The 22,756-nt window shown below is 51.1% G+C and overlaps 1 protein-coding gene across 1 annotated transcript; it reads right to left on the bottom strand.

Moving 5' to 3' along the window:
• Positions 1–1,444: 1,444 nt before the first annotated feature.
• Positions 1,445–5,648, bottom strand: LOC308057224 (olfactory receptor 14C36-like). Its single transcript, XM_080411344.1, has one exon. The coding sequence runs from the start codon at positions 5,608–5,610 to the stop codon at positions 4,675–4,677; it is 936 nt and encodes a 311-aa protein (XP_080267470.1). The 5' UTR covers positions 5,611–5,648; the 3' UTR covers positions 1,445–4,674.
• Positions 5,649–22,756: the final 17,108 nt, after the last annotated feature.

Below are 22,756 nucleotides of genomic sequence, written 5' to 3'. Positions count from 1 at the left end.
AATACCCTTCCAGCAGGGAACGCAGCCAGGAAGCCTTTTCTTATGCTCTGCTCTCTCACCAGAGAGAAGGAATACTCACATGGTCTCCCAAACCACATAACTTTTACAGATCTGCTAATCAGTTAGAATTAATTAACTTTATTTTATTTTATAGAATAATTTTAATAGAAATATAGAGGAATAAGGAATATATTTTAATGAAGCTAGTAGTCGCACAACAAAAGCCTCTATGAAAACCTCTACACAGCCCTGCACCAAGGCCAAAAGAATAGGTCAGCATCACCTAGTAGAAATGATTAAAACTTAGACAATAGACTTAAGATTCAAGATGATTGAAGATAATTGGATACAGTATTTACAGGTAGACTGGGAGAATGCATTGACATGTCAGAATGTCGAATTAATGGGACTGGGACATACTGGAACAACTTATAGTAACCTTCCAAGAAACCGTGAACTTTAGTAAAAGGTAATTCCCGCAGGGGGAGATCGCGACCACCGACTCATATATCACCTACCCAAACGTACCCCAGACCCATTCCTAGACTTTTCTAACCTTTGCTGCGCAGAATCAGATTTGGGAGGAGGGTATGTTAGTGATTTCCAGGAAACATTATGATTATGCACGAATATTTAATGAATATGCATGAATAAGTTCTATATATGGCGTATGATTTTGAAGCTTGGTGTGTGTTGATCATGAGAGGACTCACTCTCACACCCGGCCGTCAATAAAGAAGTGTCTGCTTATCTACATCACATTGGTGTTGATAAGTTCTTCATTCCAAGTTTTCGGTAACAGTATGATCTTCTTTGCTAAAAGGGGTGATGGAGGAGGAACGGCAGTGCCTTCCAGTTCTTAGGAAGATTTAAGGCCTCTGGGAAAGATCTGAAGGTAACAGTTTTGCTCCCCCCTTTCAGTCTCTGACACCCAGAAGCCTGACCTGCTCCTCCTTCCCGTCTTCCCATCAAGTGATGAAGGGATGGGAAGAAAGGAAGAAGAAAGGCCCTAGGACTTGGAGGGCCATAAAGTCCTTTCATTGGCCACGCCATCAAGAATCAAGCTGGGATGTGAGCCTGAAAATTTTGATTCAACAAGGTCCATGGACAGGCAAGACTTTGTCTACGGTTGTGCCTAGACACCCACACACCTACAGCATAGATCATGCTGTGGCTGAAACTCCTGCCTGGCTTCAATGACCTCCTGGAGCCACGGACAAAGCTTTGGGTGGAGCCACCAGTTAAGCTGGTCAGGGCCAGGAAGGCCTAGGGATACCCTCAGGGTCCATGGGACATCACCTGCCAGGGCCCTCAGCAGGCCAGGTCCTCCTTCCCTCCTGCCCCAGGGCTGTGCTGCTCTCCTTACCCACATGCCTGGGCATCAGGGAGAGTACAATTTCATAGTCACTACAACCAAGGTGGCACTGGTCTTTACAGGCCTAAGCAGCTCTTCCTCTCTGGGGAGCCCCAGGTGTAGACGAGCATCAGACTGGGTGGTCTGTTGGTCATGGGGAACTTGCCCACAAGCCCCTGGGCTCCTGGCATCCTTGCTTACCTGTGCAGTGATCACCAAGGAGACGGATTCCCCCAGAAGAGCCAGGCTCTGTGATCCACAGGTTTCCTCAGGTCATTTCAAGAAGACATTGTTCATGCCTCACCCTGACTGTATGACCTGTCACTCTGTCCTGCCTCGGGCTGGCATGGAGTGCATGTTCTTCACAGCAGCCCTTCTGGTGCTGTGCTTTGCGTCTCTTCCTAGGGCAGCGCTGACCACACACCAGTGTTTTGGCCACCGCTGCAGAGTAATCACCAAGGCTTCTCTTTCTCACACTCTGCCTGCGCTACAAGGAGACTGGGGGGATGCAAGAAGCTGGGACAGCTGACCCCCATGACCACAGGGATATTGCATATCCCAGGACGTTGTGCTCATCAATAACAGCTCGGGGAAAGGAGCATGAAAAAAGAACATTTGTGGTCGTGGCATTTGTCCTCCCGTGTCACTGACAGATGTGCTGAAGAGCAGCTCTTATGGGGATGGCTGAACCCCTGCCTGCCCATGGCAAGGAGTGAGCGAATTGCTCATGTTGCTCCTTGCACACACAAAGCTTTTGCTTCTCCTATTGAACTGTCTTTGTCCTGACCTGTGAGTTTTCCTCTGATCCTCTCCTCCATCACGCTGGGCATGGAAGGGTCAGTGAGCAACAGATTCTGAACGTTTGGGTGCTGGCCAGGGGCAAACCACAACCACAACTAATTCCTACCACCCACAAGCAGCTGGGAGAGGTCTCAGGATCAATAGCCCTTGTTCTCATGGGGGACTTCAGCCTACAGGACGTTCACTGGAAACACAAGACGGAGGAGAGGAAACAGTCTAGGAGGTTCCTGCAGTGTGTGGAAGAGACTTTCCTGACACAGCTGGTCAGTGAGCCAGGCAGGAGAGATGTCCCACTGGACTTGCTGCTTCCAGACAGGGAAGGACTGGTGGGTGATCGTTGTAAGAACATCCTGGGCATAGCGGTGATGAGATGAGAGAGTTTTCAAGTCTCAGAGAAGTAAGGATGGTGGTCAGCAGGACCGCTACCTGGCTCTTCTAAAGGGCCAATTTCAAGCTGTTTAAGAGCCTGGTTGGCAGACCCAGTTTGAGGACAGTTCTGAAGGGCCAAGGGGTCCAGAAGGCTGGACATTCTTCAAGAAGATAGAGTTGTAGGCACAGGAGCAGGTTGTGCACATGTGCCGATACACAAGCTGGCAGGGAAGGAGACCGGCCTGGCTGAGGGGAGAGCTTTGGCTGGAGCTCAGGAGAAGAGGGAGAGTTTAGCACCTTTGGAAGAACGGGCAGGCAAGTCTGGATGACTAGAAGGATGTTGCGAGGTTGTGTGGAGTGACGATTAGAGAGGCAAGAGCCCAGTGAGAACTCAGGCTGGCCACTGACCTAAAAGATCACAAAAAAATGTTTTTGCAAATACATAGAAACCAAGGGAGGGCCCAGGAGAATCTTCATCCTTGATTGGATTTGGCAAAGAGCATTGCCACAAAGGGTGGGGAAAAGGCTGAGGTGCTTCATGCTTTTGTTGCCTCAGTCTTTAATAATAAGACCAGCTTCCCCCTAGGGACTCAGCCCCCGGAGCTGGAAACGAGGGATGAGGAAGGGCAGAATGATGTCCCACAATCCAGGAGGAAATGGGTATGTATCTGCTGCTCCACATGGTTGTGCACAAATCTCTGGGGCTGGAGGGAATCCACCCGGGGGTTCTGAGGGAGCTAGCGGAGGTGCTGGCCAAGCTGGTCTCCCTTATCTACCAGCAATCTGGGCTAACTGGGGAGGTCCCAGAAGACTGAGGTTTACCCAATGTGGTGCCCACCTACAAGACAGGCAGGAAGGAACTTCTGGAGAACTAGATGCCTACCAGCCTGACCTTGGTGCCAGGGAAGTTATGGAGCAGATCATGTGATTGCCACCATATGGCACGTGCAGCACAACTGGGGATGAGGCCCAGCAAGTGTGGGATTATGAAAGGCAGGTCCTACCTGACAAACCTGATCTCCTTCTATGACAAGATGACCTGCCAGTGGATGAGGGAAAGCCTGTGGGTCTATCTTTTCCAACCTAGATTTTTCTATGCATCCATGATACTGCAAGCCTACCTAGAAAAGTTGCTGAGCGAGCTGGTCTAGCTGACCCTGCCTCAATTGGAGGGTTAGGCTAGATCATCTCCATAGGTCCTGTCCAAGCTCAACTGTTCTGTGAGTGTCAAGAAGAAAAAATTGACCGAATGAAATGGACAGAACCATGCCTTGACAAGAAATTCTTTGGCATCCCCTGGACAGGACCCATGCTGAGAAGGGGAAAAGTGTAAAGCAGAAGGAATGGCAGAGGCAAATGTTATGTACTGTCACCCTCCATTTCCTACCTCCCATAAGACTCTTGGGACCAGAATGAGCTGAAGAATTGAGAATGAAGCAGCAATTTGAGCCTGGCAAAAATTTAGCAGGATGGGGGAATAGTCCTTAGTATTTTGATCATACTCATTATTGGAACGTATTTTTAAACTGAATTAGAGATTGGGAGGTATTCTCTCTGTCTTTATCTTGACCCATGAGCATATTTAATGTGTCCACCTTGGAGCTCCCCAGCACACAAGAGACCCTGAGAGATTGGAGCAAGTCCTGCAGAGGCCAGAAGACTGGTTGGGGCCTGGAGCACATTATGGGCAAGGAAAGGCTGAGAGAGATGGCTTTTTGAGAAATTCTTCAGGGCTAAACATGGGAGCAAGGTGCCAGGCCAGTGGGTGGGATCTCAATCAATGGCCTGTTTCCATATTTCTCTAAAAAAGGCCATGAGCACCTGATGGAGCTGGAGCTGTCTGAGAACAGGCTCAGCGGAGAGACCATCTGTGGCAAAGAGGCTTTGGAAGACGAGCCCAACGTCCAGGTATCTGAACTGACGAAATCCATTTTATTACAGAGATGAGAGATGAAATCCAAACTGTACCGTTGTACCTCCCAGACATACAATTAAAAGGTTTCATGGTCAGGCAGGCTGGCATCATGCTTTGGGGAAGAGGAGAGGCTGTAAACATTGTGGGACAGAAGAGATTGTCACAGATGAAATGTCCAAACCACAGAGGCATACTGATAACAAATGGAAAAGCCTTGTGTAGAGACACAGGCAGCTTATTGCTTCTGAGAGAGACATGAATGCATCAGCTTCTTCAATGTGTCCTTGAGCTCCTGGTTCCTCATGCTGTAGATGAGGGGGTTCAGTGCTGGAGGCACCACCGAGTACAGAACTGCCACCACCAGGTCCAGCGATGGGGAGGAGATGGAGGGGGGCTTCAGGTGGGCAAATGTGCCAGTGCTGACAAAGAGGGAGACCACGGCCAGGTGAGGGAGGCACGTGGAAAAGGCTTTGTGCCGTCCCTGCTCAGAGGGGATCCTCAGCACAGCCCTGAAGATCTGCATGTAAGACAGAACAATGAAAACAAAACACCCAAAGAATAAAGTGGCACCAGCCACAATTAGCCCCACTTCCCTGAGGTAGGTGTGTGAGCAGGAGAGCTTGAGGATCTGTGGGATTTCACAGAAGAACTGTCCCAGGGCATTGCCTTGGCAGAGGGGCAGTGACAGTGTATTGGCCGTGTGCAGCATAGCACAGAGAAACCCACTGGCCCAGGCAGCTGCTGCCATGTGGACACAAGCTCTGCTGCCCAGCAGGGTCCCGTAGTGCAGGGGCTGGCAGATGGCCACAAAGCGGTCATAGGCCATGACGGTGAGGAGAAAATACTCTGCTGAAAGGAAAAAGACAATCAAGTAGAGCTGTGCAGCACATCCTGAGTAGGAGATGTCCCTGGTGTCCCAGAGGGAGTTGGCCATGGCTTTGGGGACAATAGTGGAGATGGAGCCCAGGTCGAGGAGGGAGAGGTTGAGGAGGAAGAAGTACATGGGGGTGTGCAGGTGCTGGTCACAGACTACGGTGGTGATGATGAGTCCGTTGGCCATGAGGGCAGCCAGGTAGATGCCCAGGGAGAGCCAGAAGTGCAAGAGCTGCAGCTCCCGCGTGTGTGCCAATGCCAGGAGGAGGAACTGGGTGATGGAGCTGCTGTTGGACATCTGCTGCCTCTGAGCATGGGGACCTGCTCAAGGAGGAAAGATAGCAAGTCAGAGGATACTTCTGTGAGCCAACTGAAAGCTGTTTCTTCTAGACCCTTTCCTGCTGCCCCCTGTCCCCTGCTCTGCCGTTCCGAGGAGAGCTCCCTTCCGAGCCGTGGCTGGAGCTGTGCTGAGTGCTGGCCGAGTGTGCTGTGAGGAGCAGGGGCTGTGCCCGCTGGCTGCCCAGCAGTGAGCCCTGCTCTGCAGCAGGGGCTTCATGGGAACCCTGGGGGCAGGGGCCAGTCCTGGCCTTGCCCTGGCTCAGCCCAAACTGCTCCCAGCGCAGAAGGGCCTGTCAGCATCGGCTCTGCCTGTGCTGAGCAACGGCCATGGCCAGAGTCAGGTCAGGAGGGCTTTGTGCTGTGCTCAGGGAGAGCAGAGTGAGTGCTGAGAGGCAAGGGGACTGTCTGTGCCTGAGGGCAGAGGCAGGCACTCTGCTCTCTCCATCCCTCTCCTTCCCAGCTGCCCGGCAATTGCTCCTTTCTTAGATGGAGAGTGATCACACTGCCATGTTACCCTGACAAGCAGCCAGGCACCGCTGAGAGCAGAGGGATCCACTGCAGAGAACAAAATGCCTCATCCCTTACCGAAGGCTCAGCACCACACTGCTATCCAAGGACACCCAGGGCTCACTCTGTGCCCTGGAAGCAGCACAGACCTTGGGTGGACACCCCAGAATGATGTTTAAGGGTCCTGACCATGTGAACTTCTTAAAGGAGACTCAGCTCCTCCCCCAGCCTCACAGACTGCATTGCCCACAGCATCATCGGTTAGGGGAAAGCTGGGACACCTCCATGCTAGAGGACATGTCTGCACAGGAGGACCCACAAGGTCTGCGCCTGAGCCTGCAGCTGAACCCCCTATTGCCAGAGAGCCTGTCTGCAATGCCAATAGCATCTGAGCAAGGCCAGGAGAGAGACAAAGGGACACTCGGGAACTCCTTCCCCTTGCCCAGCCCGGCACACCACCTCCCACACAGCAGCAGTGCAGGACAGTCACCCTCAGGCTCTGCTCAGCGAGAAATGGCAGCGTGGCAGCAGGAGAGATGCACTTCATCCCTTCTGCTGCTCTGCTGGACCAGGGGGTGTTGAAACACATGAAACCAACGGTCTAAAGGCTGTGCTGGGTGGGAGAGGAGAGCAGAGGTGTGTTGCTCAGGGAAGGCACCTGCACGGCAGACCATGGCCAGGAGGTGCCCCTATCTGCCCTGCATCAGGGTTCCCTTCAGCATCTCCCCCCTCCCTGCCCAGGGCTCTGCTGCCTGCAGCTGTCCCTGCCAGCAGCTCTTTCTCTGGCCCCAGGGCTCTTCCCTGCCAGCGCTCACAGAGCCCAGCTCAGCCCCTGTGTGCCCAGCTCTGCCCTGCAGCCGCTCTCTGCCTGCAGGCAGGAACAAACAGCTCCCCCAAAGCCTGAGGGAAAAGGAGAGCTGATGCTGGTTTCATCTGCAGCGTGCTGGGGAGGGAAGGCACTTGCTCAGCTTCCTCATCAACCTCCCTGTGATGCTTTCAGCATCTCAGCCCCTGCTCTGACCTGCACAGCTGAGTTTCCATTGCACCAAGGGAGCCACAGAAAAGTGGCAGCAGAGATTCAGGCAAGCACAGAGCCAAGCAGTGAACCCCTGCCCTGAACGTGCTCATGGAAAGTCCCCTTGGAAATGACCTGGAGATGTGAACAGCTCTGATATATGCAGCACCAACACAAAATCACTGAGACCTTGTCCTGCTGGGGGTCGCTCCCTCCACGCCACCTTTTGCCCGCAGCAGCACAGGAGCTCCCCGGCAGGCTGAGAGCTGCCCCTGGCAGGCGGCAGAGCCCCTGCCCCAGCACACAGCCCCCGCGGCTGCAGGGACCCTGCTGGCAAGGACAGCCCTGGGCACCCCTGCCTGCACAGCCACCTTCACAGCCCTGCAGCCGGCCCTGGCACAAGGCAGCCCACATGCCCTGGCCCTCCCACGCTGCAGCAGGGAAGCCCTGCTCTGCAGCACACTGGCCTCCTCCACAGCAAAAGGCTCCCACACGGTCCCACAGGCTGGGGGGGGCCCAGCTGCTGCAGACCCGGCTAGCAACTGCAGAGGCATTGCCCTGCAGCCACACACTTACCGGCTCAAGGGCTCTGCAGATTTCTCCAGCAGGGAGCTCTCAGCAGCCTCCCACCAAGGTCTGCTTTTGAGCTCTCCCTGCCTCCCTCCTCTGCCCCTCGGGGCTCCCTCCAGCTGTCCCTGGGGCTGCAGGGGAACCTGCTGGGCAGCAGCATGAGGCAATCCCTCATGGGCCTTGCCTCACCTGGGGGGACACACTTATTTCCAGCACTGGCAATTCCCTTACTAGAAAAAGTTTTCTGCATGACTATCAACTTTTGTTAACCCATTACTAGACAGGACAGCAGGAAGACTGCAGCAAAGGATCCAAGTACTCCTAAAGGAGCGTGTGTGTACGTGTGTGTCTGGTGGTTCTGCAGGCAGGGCAGGGAGGATGTCCTCAGTGCTTCAGTAAGCCCTGCAGAGCCCATTGCAGCACTTCATTGCACAGTCCGAGGGCTCAAGACTCAGCTCTCCTTTGCCCAGGCCACGTCTCTGCTCTGAAGCAAAGCCTTTGCACCCACGGGCTCGGGGACACTTGGTGCCAGGTTGCCTTGTGGCCAGGCAGAGCTGGGCTGGTGCCACAGCTGGGGGGCTTCAGCCCAGATGTGCAGCAGTGCCCTCAGCCAGGGGCCCACGCAGCGGCAGCTGGAGCCCGTCCTGTTGCAGACAGAGCTGTGACACTGAGGGAACCAAGTGCCAGGGCAGGTGGCAGAGCTCAGCACAGCTGCTCGGCAAGGACAGCACCCTCCAACAGGTCCAACATTGAAAATGGAGTTTATGCTTGTGAGGCAATTCCAGGGCACCCGAAGGAGCGTTCCCTCCTTCTGCACAGGCCACAGCCTGCCAGTGTGTGACCTGGGGCCTGCACTCTGCTGCTCTCCTGCCTCACTCCCCCTGGGAGATGAGACTCCACCGTTTCTTTGCTCCTAGAACCAAGGTGGACACGAATGATGCAGGGTTTCAGATCCAGGGGAGAATCACAGCTGCTGGCCCATCTGGCAGCTGTGCTAGAATGCCAATGCAAAGAACCTGCAGACACCTAAAGGAGCATTGTCACTGTGCTGCCCTGTGACTGTCAGCGGGTGGTTACTTGACCACTGGCTTGCAGGATCCCACCAAGCCTCTGTCTCGCTGCTCCCCTCCTTCTTCACTCCCCTTGATGTCTATAGGGTTGTTCTCTCACATAATTCTCACTCCTCTCCCGTTGTGTTTGGTCCTTTCTGCCATAGGGTATCACAGAGGTGCCACTAGAATTGCTTATTGGCTCAGGTTTGGGCAGGGGCTGGTCCATTTTGGAGTCAAATGAAAGTGGCTGTTATGGCCATGGAGTCAGCTCTTGGTCTCTTCTCACCTCTGCCAGCCCTACAGACACCTCCAAACCACTCCCAAACCCCTGCCATGTCAACCCACAGGATCTCTAAATTCCCCAAGAAGATGTGAGGTTATTGATCCTAAGGCTTCCTCACGCTGCTTAAATAAGACTTTTGCCCTTCCTCACCCTGATTTAGGTTATTTCAGAGCAGAGTTACCCTGAACCACACCTGTGTCACCTGGGCCAAGCTCAGACATGTAACAACAAAAATAACAATGGGTACCAAGTGTCCAAGGTCACACGCCAGCAAGATATTTTGCTGCAGCACATGCTGGGGTGGTGGGCAGAGGTCACTGTGAAGGTGAAATGAGATGTCCCTAAGGAGAGCAATCCATGCTGTCCCTGGGACCAGAGACATGCAGGGCTGGACTGTGCAGTGCTGCAGGAGAAGGCATTGCTGCCAGTGATGCCTCTGCAGCCCCAGAGGACATGTGGTTCCGGTGAACCTCATACCCAGAAAGGACAAGGTGCTTTTGATTGTGTCCTTGGCCATGGACATCCCGTGATGCAGGGACACTTTGAAAATCATTGGTCTGTTTCTCTATTGCCTAACCACGATGAAAGTGATGACTTTCAACAGTGCTGGCTAACTGGGGAGGCCCAAGAAGGCTGAATGTTAGTCAAGTGGTGCCCACCTACAGGAAGGGTAGGAGGGAGGATCGGGATAACTACAGGCCTGTCAACCTGATCTTAGTGCCAGGGAAGGTTGTGGAGCTGATCATCCTGAGCGCCATCGCACAGGAGCCGCAGGAAAACCAGGAGGTCAGGACCAGCCTGCATGGGTTTATGAAAGGCAGGTCCTGCCTGATGAACCTGATCTCCTGCTGGGACAAGGTGACCTGCCCAGTAGATGAGGGAAAGGCTGTGCATGCTGTCTACCTGGACCTTAGGAAAGCCTTTTGGCTCCACCTCCCACTGCATTCTCCTGGAGAAACTGGCTGCTCATGGCTTCGGTGGGTGTTCTCCATGCTGGATTAGAGCTGGCTGGACAGCCAAGCCCCAAGAGGGGGAGTAAATGGAGTGACATCCAGGTGACAGCCCATAAGGAGTGGTGTTCCCCAGGGCTCAGTGCTGGGGCCAGTCCTGTTTCAGAACTTTATCAACAATCCAGACACGGGGATTGAGTGCACCCACAGTGATTTTTTGTACAACATCAAGTTGGGTGGCAGTGCTGATGTCCTTGAGGGCAGGAAGGCTCTACAGAAGAATCTGGACAGGTTGGACCTTTCAAGTGAGTCCAGTTGTATGAAGTTCAACCAGGAGAAGTGCCAGTTCTGTACGTGGGTCACAACAGCCCCACACAAGGCTACAGGCTTGGGCCAGAGTGGCTGGAAGGCTGCCTGCTGGGGAAGCACCCTGAGGGTGAGGGTTGACAGACGGTTGAGCATGAGCCAGCAGTTGTGTGCAGATGACCAAAAAGGCCAATAGCATCCTGTCTGGTATCAGAAAGAGCGTGGCCAGCAGGACCAGGGCAGTGATGGACCCCCTGTACTCGGCACTGCTGAAGTCAAACCTCAAACAACATGTTTCTGTTTTGGGCTCCTCACTTCAAGAGAAACGTTGAGGTCCTGGAGCATTTCCAGAGAAGGGCAACAAAACTGGTGAAGGGTCTGGATCCCTGCTTGGATGAAGAGTGACTGAGGGGACTTGAGTTGTTTAGTGTGGGTAGTAGGAGGCTCAGGGGGGACCTTACTGCTCTCTAGAAGTACCTGAAAGGAGGTTGTAGATGGGGTGGGTAGGAGTCTTCTGCCAGATAACAAGTGACAGGACAAGAGGCAAGAGCCTCAAGTTACACCAGGAGAGGTTCAGATTGGATATGAGGAAAAACATCTTCACTGCTAAGGTACTCAAGCATTGGAACCAGGGAGCTGGTGGAATCGCCAGGCCTGGAGGTGTTTCAATAGAGGTAGATGCAATTCTTCATGGCATGATTTAGTGATGGAATTGGCCGTCCTGAGTTTACATTTGGATTTGATGATCTTCAAGGTCTTTTCCAAGCTAAATGATTCTCTGTTTCTGTGCTTCTATGATATTGCAAGCCTACCTAGACAAGTTGCTGAGAAAGTTGGTTTAGGTGACCCTGCCTCAGCTGGAGGGGTGGACGCGATGACCTCCAGAGGTCAGTCCAACCTGAAAAAACACCATAGAGCTATAAAGGCATATATAAATTGTGTCAACACAAATAGAGGGGCTGAGCTGAAGATGAGCTTGTGGGAAATGGCTTGTGGGAAAGATATTTGACAAATCTGATGAAACAAGCATGCTTTTCTGTGGTCAGGACCTGGGCCAGAATGAGGGTGATGGAGGGGTGTGGTATTGGGAGGGAAAAACGGTCTCAGGAACTCCTCATGCAGGAGGACGTGCCTGGCTGCGAGGGGCCTGTGAGGTCAGTTCTGCCTCTGGAGGTGACAGGCCAGCATCAGGAACGTGGCTGGGACAGTCCCTCTGCCAAGGGACCCCATAGGCCCCATCCAGGAGAAGGGCTGGGATAGGGGTTGTTTTTGCCTGGGGACATGATGGGACAGCAGCAGGCACACGGCTTGGTCATGTCCCTGGGAGAAGCTGAAAGGCCAGCAGCAGTTACGTGGTTTGGGAGACCATGTGAGTATTCCTTCTCTCTGGTGAGAGAGCAGAGCATAAGAAAAGGCTTCCTGGCTGCATTCCCTGCTGGAAGGGTATTTTCTGAGATGGTAAAGCTTTCCTGGGCAGGGGAAAAGAGCAGGAGAGAGGAAAAAATGTCACCAAGTTTCAACTAGGAAAGCAGAGACTGGAGCTCAGCAGGAAGGACTGTCACTGCAGGGGTCCTGCTGCGGTGCGAGGGCTCAGCCAGAGGGAGCCTGGATCAGCCCATGGTTTGTGCTTCAAGGAACAGCCGGTGAGAGTGGAGGTACCTCAGCGAAGGTATGGCAATGTTGGGGTGAGAGCAAGGCAGGGCAGCGAGATGGTGCCTACAGCCTGCAGGGCAACAGGGGCAGGGCTCCAAGCATGCAGGACAGCCTATGGTGGGGATGGCAGAGGGCACTGGCAAGGCTGGAAGGCACCAGTAGAACCCAGGTCTGTGTCCCCTTGGCTGTGGCAGCTGTCTCTGCCTCTGAGGGCCATGACAAGACATGATGTCCTCACGGCACGGGGGCATCGTTGCCTCCTTGCAGCCCCATGGGGAAGCTGGAGGTTGCTGTGCCATTGCTGTCCTTCACTGGGCATTGGATGCCCACCTTCCATGGTCCCCAGGAAGAGCCCTGAGCCCTGTGTGAGGGACAGCACCGACCTCCCCACAGGCTGCAGGTCACGGCTTGGCCTTTCTGCTTCATCAAGCAAGCCAAGGCTTTGCTCAGCAGCAGAGCTGCCTGCACAGCGCCTTTGCCTTCCTGCCCTCACAGCCTCCAAGGGTGGGCTCTAACAAGGCCATGGGGAGGCTTTCTCGGTCATGGCCCTCAGCGGAGCCCATTAACGCTTCCAGGGGCTGTGGGCTTTGCTCCTGACTTGGTGTTCTTGAGAGGTTTCTTCAGTCTCCTCTGAACACCTGAAGTCCACAGCACCTGGGCTCATGACAAGGCAGAACGCCCTGACAAGCCCAGTCTCCTCCATCAGGGCCATCTGGTCTTCAAGTTTGGCTCCTACACTTCATGAGATAAGTTTCAGCCGTACAGTGAAAGAGAAAGGCAGGTAATGAGCACTTTGGGGAATTGATAGAAGGCTTTTCCAATTGCTATTGATGCACAGTGTCTCCTGAGGAGGTGCAGACAGGTAGGAAAAGCAGTCCCTGGAGCTAATCACTGCGTGGACAGCCTTGCTCCTCAGCTCTCCAGCCCCACGATTTCTGTCCTCAGCTCCATGAGACTTACATCACTTTACATCAGACTTCTTCAACCAACTCTGCAGCTGAATATAGCAAATTCTTGGCAGTAATTATTGGCTGCTTTCCTTAGAGAACAGGGTGTACACAGGAAGAAAAGAGGGATTAATTATCGTGTGTGTGTGTGTGGGGGGGTAGTGGGTTAGAACTTAATAAATAAAAAATACATTTCTCAGCTGTATACTTGTGAGTTCAAACAAATCCCTATGAGGTCTATTGCCGCTACTGAAGAGTTGCCCATAGGGAAATTTACAGACGCTACTGAAAGACAGTCCAGCTTTTCCTCTCTGAACCTTAAAGCAGAAGCTACATAGGTAAAATGGATTGGAGTGATCAAAGAGAAAGAGGAGAAAGGTATCTGGAGATGAACTTCTTAACCCATAGTTGTAAATCAGGAAACCAGGATGTCAGAATATTCCAATTGACTTCAATTTCATAGAAGGCGCAAACTTTCTGGAACTCACGACAAATATTAGAATGTTTTCCAATTTTTTTTTTACACATGTATCTGTAGAAATTCTCCCACTTTGATCTACGTATACGCAACAACTGGTACTAAAACCAGCACAGACTCTGCCTTCAGACGCCAGCTTCATATCTAATGCCATTCCAATTTGCACAGCTCTCGGGGCTATTTCTCACACTTCTTCCTGCAAAGCCTTCATGGCACCTGCAGGGTCCTTGGCCATCTCTTCCATTGCTGTGCATCTCGTTATCGCTGCCTTCCCCAATTCAGGAACCGCTAGCCAAGGAGTAACCGAGGCCACAAGCAGGCTGATGATCTGGGCTATCATTATGATACCCATTACATCTGAGAAGCTCATAGGCCACTAGGAGGCACGTGGCCATGAAGGTGAGTTTGAGGTCCCTGGAGTGTCCCGTTCCCTTGGGGGATTGGCCATCAGCAGCCCAGCTGGTTATGGCTGCAGTAAGAAAGGCACTTGGACTCTGAGACAAAGTGTCATTTCCAATGGCCTTGGTTAGAGCAAACTCTCTACACACAGAGACAATCGTGTCAGCTGTATTCCGTCCCTTCCGAGGCCGGGAACACGGAGTTTACAGCGTTGGGAGAGTGGTGCAGCAAGTGGTGCAGATCCTGCCTGCAGAAGGCTTATCCCACACTGCTCCTGTCAGCTCTTGAAGTGCTTTCTGCCAGGGAAACCCATTCTAGTCATCACTTCTCGTGTTCTAAGAGGAGATGTTCACTTGGGAGGTGGTAACTGCAGTCCCAGACAAAGGTAAGGCCGTGCGGTTGGCCATTCACCAGCAGCTTCCTGCAGATTTCTTCTTCCAATATGGCTTGTTCTGCAACCCAGGGACACACTCAGCACAGCTCAGCCTGAAGGCCAAGAGGTACATGGAGCACAGCACAGGCCTGCTCAGGTTTCCTGTGACACTCATCACTAAGTCCTGCATGTGCAAAGGTCTTCTGCTCAGATTCTCTCAACCTCCTGATGAATGTTAGAAGGAGAACGACATCTCCTTTAGACCGCTAGAGAAAGGGACCTTTACTTGAAGGCCTTGGTTGAAGGGAAAGTGGAAGATGATCTGCAGGAGCGGGCTGGAAACTAGGACCATGCGTGGCAATCAGTTAGCTGAAGGGAATGTGCTCGAGCTTGTAGGTCACTAACCCTGGGAAGACAAGGAGTGTGAATAGACACAACAATTAACATGCTGAGCCATGCTGAGAGAGCATAGGGGAGTGGGGGACGGATGCTGGGAAGGAAAGGTAACACCTTGCTGTTAATTGATGGTAGTTAACCATGAGTTGGGGATTGCCTAGTATGCAATGCTTAGCTTCAAGAACCAATCTGTTTAAAACGCGCAGCTTCTGAAATGTATATAAACTCGTGCTACTGTAGAATAAATTGACATTTGCTTGTATCACCCTGCGTCCCGTCAATCCATCGCAGCATGATCCCTGATCAACACGGCACAAACGCTTTCTGGACTTGTTTTGAACAAAAGACAAGGCAGGAATGGTGAAAAATGTAGACGGCACCTTTCAGTCAAGAATGGGTGACTCTGGTAAAGTAGAAATCAAGAGCAAGTCAACAAGGCAAACTGTAGCAGGGCTGAGTAGAGAGGAAAGATCCCCTCCACCAACCCTTGGGCAGTGCTCTTCCTAATGCAGCCCAGGATGCCATGGGCCTTATTTGAAAGGTGCAAAGCCAGGAGAAGAGGAGGCTTTGGGGACACCTAATCACAGCCTTCCCATATCTTCTTGGGTCATATCAGCAGGAAAAGGCAGCCAGGGTCTTGCCTCTTGTGCGTGATGGGACTGTGAGGGCCAATGGGCATCAGCTGAAGCAGGGGAAGACAATGTCCTTCCCCATGAAGACAGTCAAGCAGTGGAGCAGATGTCCCACAGAGCTTGTGCCATGTCCATCCTTGGAGCTTTTCAAGCCCCACTTGAAGGAAAGCCTGAGCTACTTGCTTCAACCCCATAACTGATCGTTCTCTGAGCAGCACGTAGGCCTGGACACCTCCGGAGGTCCCTTCCAGCATGAATGATTCTGGATCTGCATCCACCATGGATCTTGCCTTCATGATGGCAGGGAAATCACTCCGGTTTCCAGCAGCGGTTGAAGCCTAACAGAAAGTGTGTCAGGTGACCTGCGACGTTCTTTTCCCACTCCAAGCTTTGCTGCTCAGATGCAGGGCTGCTTGGCTGCTTCCTATGGATTCCTGTTCTTCACCCTTTCCTACCTTTTTCCCTCCTTTCCCATGCACAATTGCTTCTCGGTGACCACCCTTGTATCCTCCCATGCAAGTAGCCCACCTCTCCTTTCCCTTTCCTCCCTGGCCATTGGCTGTCCTCCTTTGCTGATTCTGAGATTTTCACCATAGGTGGCCACTCAGAAGAAGGATTGATCATCCCCCTTGACTCAGCATCATCCCCCTTGACACAGCACTGTTGTGGCCACATCCGGGTGATCTGTGCCTGGGCTTGGAGGTTTCTCATTCTGGAGGAGGGAGGAAAAACTGGAGAGGCTGTGGAGGATGCCTGCCTGGATGGAGCCTGTGGAGACAGACTGAAGGTCCTCAATGTCTTGAGACAGGCAAAGGGGAGCCTCAGGGCACCACAGGAATAGCATGCACCTGCTTGAAGGGGGGTGTCAGAGATAAGGGAGTGATTCCTGATAGTGACAGGAAGAGAAAACCTCCGCAAAGTGCTGCTTGGAAAGGTAAGATTGGATGTGAAGAGAAAGAAATGTCCCTCGGAGGGTTGCCCTCTGATGCCAGAGTTCACCCAGAGGGTGCCTGGATTGTCCCATGGCTTTGAGCTTCAAGGAACAAGCAGGGATGAGGGGAGAAACTTGAGAAAAGGCAGAGAAATGCGGGTGTGAGGGCTGGGTAGGAAAGCAAGGAAGAGTCCAACCCCCAGAGTGGAAAGAGGTGCCACATGGACAGTGTAGGGCAACTTGCAGTGGAGATGGCCCAGGGCTGCAGCAAGGCCGAATGGCCCCACAGGGGGCTGAGGCCTCTGTCCCCCTGGCAATGGCAGCTGCCCATGCCACCAAGGCCTGTGACAGGAAACTGGATTTGGAGGGTCTTCTGCTCTGCCCTCCAAGAGCCTGGGGGTCAGGGCTTGGCCTTTCTGCTTCATACAAAAAGCCAAATGTGTTTTGCAGCATTACAGCCACCGACACAGTACCTTTGCCTACCTGCAGGTCTGGCCTCTAATTAGCTCCTCTAACGAGTCCATGGGGACGCTTTGTCAGCGATGGCCCTCAGCGGGACCCATCAATGTTTGAAGGTATTTTCAGTGTTGCTTCTGACTTACATTCCTTGAGTGGTTGGTTCAGCCTGCTCTCAGCAGCTCAGGTTCATGGCAGGAGCCCCCAATGCCCTAAGGAGGTATTTGCCTTTTTCTCATTTCCTTCAAGTCTTGAAGAGCTGTGCAGCTAATTGAATCTGTTCCATTCACGTAGGTAAGAGAGAGGATTTCAACGTGCATTTGAAAGGAATTATTTTTCATTTCATAGGTTATATTTTGCTCCTGATTAGGGTAGAGAGGAGGTTCTAGCAGCAATCTCCAAGTGATAACGATGCAGAGGATCTCCTCAGGATATCTGGACTGGTAGGAATCGCAGTCCCTTGAGGTCTGACACAGGATGGACAACCTTGCTCTGAATGTCCCCAAGACCACCCTTTTTCTCATTGTCCCCTGGGACTCACATCCCTTCTCCTTACATCAGACTTCTCCCCTCAATTCTGCAGGTGGGTGCTGCAGCTCCTTTGCACCATCCCCACCTGTTTGCCTTAGAGGACTGGCTGCACACAGGTGCAGAAGAATTATTCAGATCTGCAAGCAATGTCAAGAAGGATCAAGTGTCATAAATAGGCCAACAGCCTCCACAAGCAGATGCCAATTCCAAGCTGTCTCTGATGAGGTGCCTTTCTGCAAGGGACACTCTCATGAGAAATCTTTTAGGCTGTTAGATACAGAAAGATAGATCTAAACACAAGGGAAGAGCTGGGTAAGGAGACAGTTTGGCTGCAGGAAGACACGCAAGTTTTTCCTTCCTGAAGCTAAAAACAGCAGTACAGGTGAGAGGCACCTAAAAGACCAAAGACTAAAGGGTGGAGAAAACTGGTGAATAACTGAAAGAGCCTTTGCTGAGACAATCTGCTGAAAAGATGACTTCAGAACTGGTCACTGTCTCCTGCCCAGGTGCAAATACGTTAAAGATGAGAGAAAATAAGGGTGTGGTATAACCGTAATAATAATGGTGAAGTCCTGGTATAAAATCAGTATTTCCTTGAAGTATCGCTTTTGAAAGCTCCTTGAATTGGCAGAGGTCACTTGTGAGAAAGGACAAGTCAGTGTTACAACTGTCTTGGAAGGAGTCCGTAACTGCAGCTCGGTGAACCACAGGCTGCACAAACCCCCATGGTGAGGTGTGTGCCACCAGTTAGAGTCCCCTTAGGTGACATTTCTGGCACCGGAGCGAGTAACTGTCCAGGTGGATTTTCCAAGGGTAAATCCTGCCTCGCCAACCTGACAGCCTGCAGTTGTGCGTGAGGAGCTCCACAGTGGATGTCATTTCCCTCGGCTTCAGCAAAACTCTGCCCATGGTCTCCCTCAGCGTTCTTCTGCCCACGTGAGGCCATGACACTCTGGGTGCGAACAGAAAGAGATGGGTAAAACACCAGCTGGATGGTCATGCTGGGAGAGCAGTGGGGAAGGGCTCACACCCCACCTGGAGGCCACTGGGACATACTGGGGCAGTGTGGGCTGAAGACAGTCCCAATTGGAAAGTCAGCCAAGTAACGACAATCGCACCAATGTGGCTACATGTCGTCCTACTTTATGTAGTAACTTTTTCATATTTATACTTCTAATACACTGTTCACGTGTCAGCTGCCTGACAGTCATTGGTTGTCGGTTACGTATTCATGTTACCTGTTGATTGGTAGTCATGCTGCAAGCTCCTAATAAGGATGTGCTAACCTAGCGGTTTTCATATCTTGCTTGGCATCCGGCCTTCTTCTTGTACTATGCTCATTATTCTTTATTCTGCCTATTCAAGGACAGTACAAGATCTTCAAAGTAACTTTGTAATCTGCAGGCCAGGGTTGTCCAACTCCTGCAAGGGTACAGTGTGCCCTCGTTCTGCCAAAAATTCCCCTACACATCCCCCTTTTTCTTTTTGGACAACCCAGGCTCTATCAACAATTGATTCCAAGTCTTTCTTCATACAGGAGAAAATACAACAAAAGATAACAAGCACAGCAAAGATAACAACAAAAATTTAATCCCTTCCATCAGTGAGGTTTTCTACCAGCCAGTGATTCCCCATCCCTTAATTAAGCCACTCGTCATAATGATTTTCAGTAACGCTGTGTTTCTTCATATTATCTTGCAGTTGGGAAAGCTTTTTGTGAATGGACTCAGAATGATCAGCAAGATTCATAGAGCACATTCCCTCAAAATCCTCACAGCCGTGTCCTTGTGCTAATAACAGAAAATCAATGGCAGCTCGATTTTGTCTTAAAGCATGTTGTATACTGTCGACATCAGTGGTGCGTCATCTAATACTCTGGAGGTAATGTTAATTTGTTCTCTCTCCAACAAGCCAACTGTCTCAACTGAGTGAGAGCCTTGGCAGAAGCAACTTGTGGTGTAAAGAGTGATGCTAAAATGACAGATGGACGTTCCCACAACTCAACATCATCTGTACATTCAGGTCCCAACTGGTATACACTACGTCTGATGCGTTTAAACTTGTTACTTATGTTAAGCATTTGATGGATACTAGGGGCAAATAATGTTAGTTTGCCAAAGTAGCATGGTCCTCCCTGTGCCCTTGCAGGTACGGCGGGCCAAGCACCATCTCCACAAACGAGGAATACTCCCCGAGGCAACATCTTTGCTTTTTCATTTGTCTCACCAGACCATGAAACAGGCCAAGTCCAACCGTTACAGTAACCGCTGATGTTAGAATGCCAGGGGGACCCAGGGGCAATCCAAGTATTGTAATTTCTTGGTTTGTGGATCCTAAAATTACCTGAGTCCATGTCTTGCTTGTAAAACCCCCAAAACAAACAGTAGTTTCCCGGCATAGATCCTAAGATGTCAAGCTCCTGAGGTTCCATGCCGGTAACATTCAGGCCCTGTGCAATTTGGAATGCTTGAGCCCCCGAGGGGTGCCTTGGAATACCAAGTGATTTGCACCAATCGGCTTGCACAGATCCACTGTTGATGGTGCCAAAGTCATTTGCTGCTTGGTCGAGGTAGTCGGAGTATATTTTACCTGTTGTCCAGTGCCCAAACTCCTTCATATTGTTTAAAGGGACCCCAATCAAACAGGTACGAAATGGGCCAGATGGGGTAGCTAACGATAAGCAAAATGGATCTTGCCCTGTCTTGTTGGCCCAGGTAACCCACATGTTCATTTGTGGTTGGACAGGAACCCATGCTGTTCCTTGTGAGGGCATGCTGATGATTCCTATCAGCCCTACAAGCAGATCAAACAATTTCATTATCTCGCAATCTTCTTCCCAACTGACAAAACAAGCACCACAAGCCAAGAGCTTGTCTTTTCTTTGTAGCTAAAACAACAGGTACGTTTTTTGTCAAGGCCCACCAAGAGAGAGCTTGTATTCTGCTGTCAATACTTTCTGGCATCCATATTGCTGGAAAATGTGGATTTGGCTTAAGGTTCAAAAATTCCCTACAAGTATTTTCAAAAGTAATATTAGCAAAGCTCTTTTGACAATCTAAGGACAAAGCATCATCTTTTCGCAAGCAGCTACAACCTATAACAAAATTCTGTCTACAGTTACCACAACTTAATATTATTGCTGCTTGTTGCCTACAGTTTCCACAAACAGCATTCTTCGTATTACAAGTTTTTGTCAAAACAGCATTACAAGCTCGTGACCCAAATGATTGTCTTCTCGCTGCTGTCAACAGCACGTCTTCTATGGTAGGATGGGATTGGCCCAAGTTCTGCACAGAGTTTGATAAAGACTGGTTGGAGATAAAGCTGTCACCTATATTTTCTCTGTTCCTCTGGAGTTGACATGCAGGGCGGACAAATCTGCTAGGGACCCATAGAGGTCCTTTATCTGTGGAAACACAAAAATATCCTCTACCGATGAATAACACTGGACTGGGTCCTTCCCAGTTGCCTGTAGTCATGTTCTTAGAATGAACCTGTAACCCAGGAATGGCCTGTGTTTGACTTCCCTGAATAGCCTGAGGATGTGTAACAGCGGGGGCCCTTCTCTTCCTTCTGTCAGGGACAAATAATTCAATGTCAACAGCACCTTGTTTAATCGCTTGGTTACATCAGTCTTTTCCGGCGTCTTTCATGTCACTTAGCTGTTGTCCATGCGGCATCACACTCCATTTGATTGGTCCCGGAGTGGCGCCCACACGCTGCTCCCCCCTTGTGCAGGCATCCTGCTTTCTCTGATCTTTCTGTCCAAGTCTCTTACCTCTCTGCGAATGCAGTTTCTTTGTCTCCCTTGGCCTTGCACATGTCCTTCACAACACCTGCAGCTTGTTAGAGCTGCGGCCTGTTATTACAACCAAGTTTTTTTGTCTGGATTGCTCATAATTTGCCAGTGTTCTTCCAGCCACTGCACATTTTGGAGTCTGTTTTGACTTGCATCACCACAAGTGGTGACACCAACGTGCTGCTGATGTGACCCAGTAAGGGGTATCCTAAGGAGACCCTGAGACTGTGCCGACATGACCCCGGTAAGGGGTGTCAGGAGCAGATCCTGAGATTGTGACCAGTGGGTTGCTGGGGAGATGGAGCCTGGTGAAGCGGGATAGCGCAGCGGGGTGGCTGCAAGATCCCGGGAGACCGTGACACCAGAAAGGTGAGCCACCAGGGACAGCATGGGGACTGATTTAAGGAAGATACCATGGTGCTGTCAGTGTGGAAGTTGGTGTTACAGTGTAGGACAAGGCCTCAAGGACAAGAGTGCAAGTACTGATAGCCTGATGAATAGAGACTTGCTAGAACTTGTAGGGCACAAGCCCTGGGAACAAAGGAACAAGCTAACTGCAGACCCCTGAGCCGTTACAGCTGAGGAGGCAACCAGACGGACAGAGAAACAAGTACCCAGATAAGGGAACGGATAGCGCCGATATGTAACTTTGTTAATCAAGAAAGCCGCCTAGAAAGAAACCCCCCAGGTTTGGAATAGAAATTGTTGCTATGTCAAAGTAAACTAATAAGTTCCTATTGTTCTACCGGTGTGCCTTAAATATCAGCCAATCAGTGGTTTTTACGCTTAAGATTTAACCAATCAGCGTGTAATATGTAGAAGGTAAAAACATATGTAATTGTAAGAAAATAAACCGACAACTTGCTTGCATCAAGCCGCGTCCCGTCTCTTCATTCGCCGCAAATTGGTGACCCCGACGTGATCCGGTGAAGGATCTGATGTGGAGGGGCTCTCGAATCGCCTAACTGAGCGACATGCAGTGAATCCCACAGAACTGTGAATGATCTGCTGAAAGGAAGCGGGAGCTGGCCGGCCATAAATCCCTCCAGAGTTGAGAGGTGAGCTGTGGGAAATCCGTAATGGGGAATCAGGTTTCATCCCCAGAAAGAAGCGTCTATGAGCTTATGAAAGGTCTCCTTAACAAACATAAGAAAAGTATTTCTGGGCATGACCTTAAAGCAATGCTTCAGTGGGTGCAAGTAAATATGCCTGCAGTGACCGCAACTACAATTCTCACGCGGGAACTTTGGGACGATACAGGGGTGAAATTGTGGGATTCTGCGACAAAGGGCAATACTGAGTCCCACCGTCTGCTCTCTTTGTGGAGACTTATTTTTGAGACTCTGAAGGCATAAAAAGAAAAGGCAGAGGAAGGAGAGGCGGAGGAGTCGCAAGCTCCTATAGACTTGTCCTTATCAGCCTCTAAATCACAGTGTTCTAAACCCCTGGGTGTTAATGCAGTGGAGTCTCCGCCAGAAGACGACCCCTTTGAACCGGGACCGGTAGACCCTGAACAAGAACCTGATTTATACCCTCCTGATCTGTGTGATGTGTGGGCAAAAATAAAGAAACAAGTATTAAAGGAGGGGGATTTAGAAATGGCTAAAACTATAGTTGCTCCGGTCTTGTATTCTCAGGGTCGGGCAGGCGGAGCACGATGGGAGGCTCTTTCTTTTTCGGTTGTTAAAGAACTGCGCCGCACGGTTACGGAACATGGTATTTCTTCTCCCTATTTTGTAAGTTGTTATCTTCTGTGTTTGATACTTATGTCATGACTCCTCATGATTTGAAATCTTTAGCACGATTGCTGCTAACCCCACTCAGTAC

Source organism: Falco punctatus (genome assembly GCF_963210335.1).
Source record: "Falco punctatus genome assembly, contig: scaffold_40, whole genome shotgun sequence".
NCBI lineage: Eukaryota > Metazoa > Chordata > Aves > Falconiformes > Falconidae > Falco > Falco punctatus.
The sequence above is the reverse complement of the archived record's forward strand: the minus strand, read 5'-3'. Positions and strand labels throughout refer to the sequence as shown.

What these genes read in the sequence shown, in the direction of transcription:
- LOC308057224 (XM_080411344.1), bottom strand. Translation starts at nt 5,610, where the DNA reads ATGTCCAACAGCAGCTCCATCACCCAGTTCCTCCTCCTGGCATTGGCA.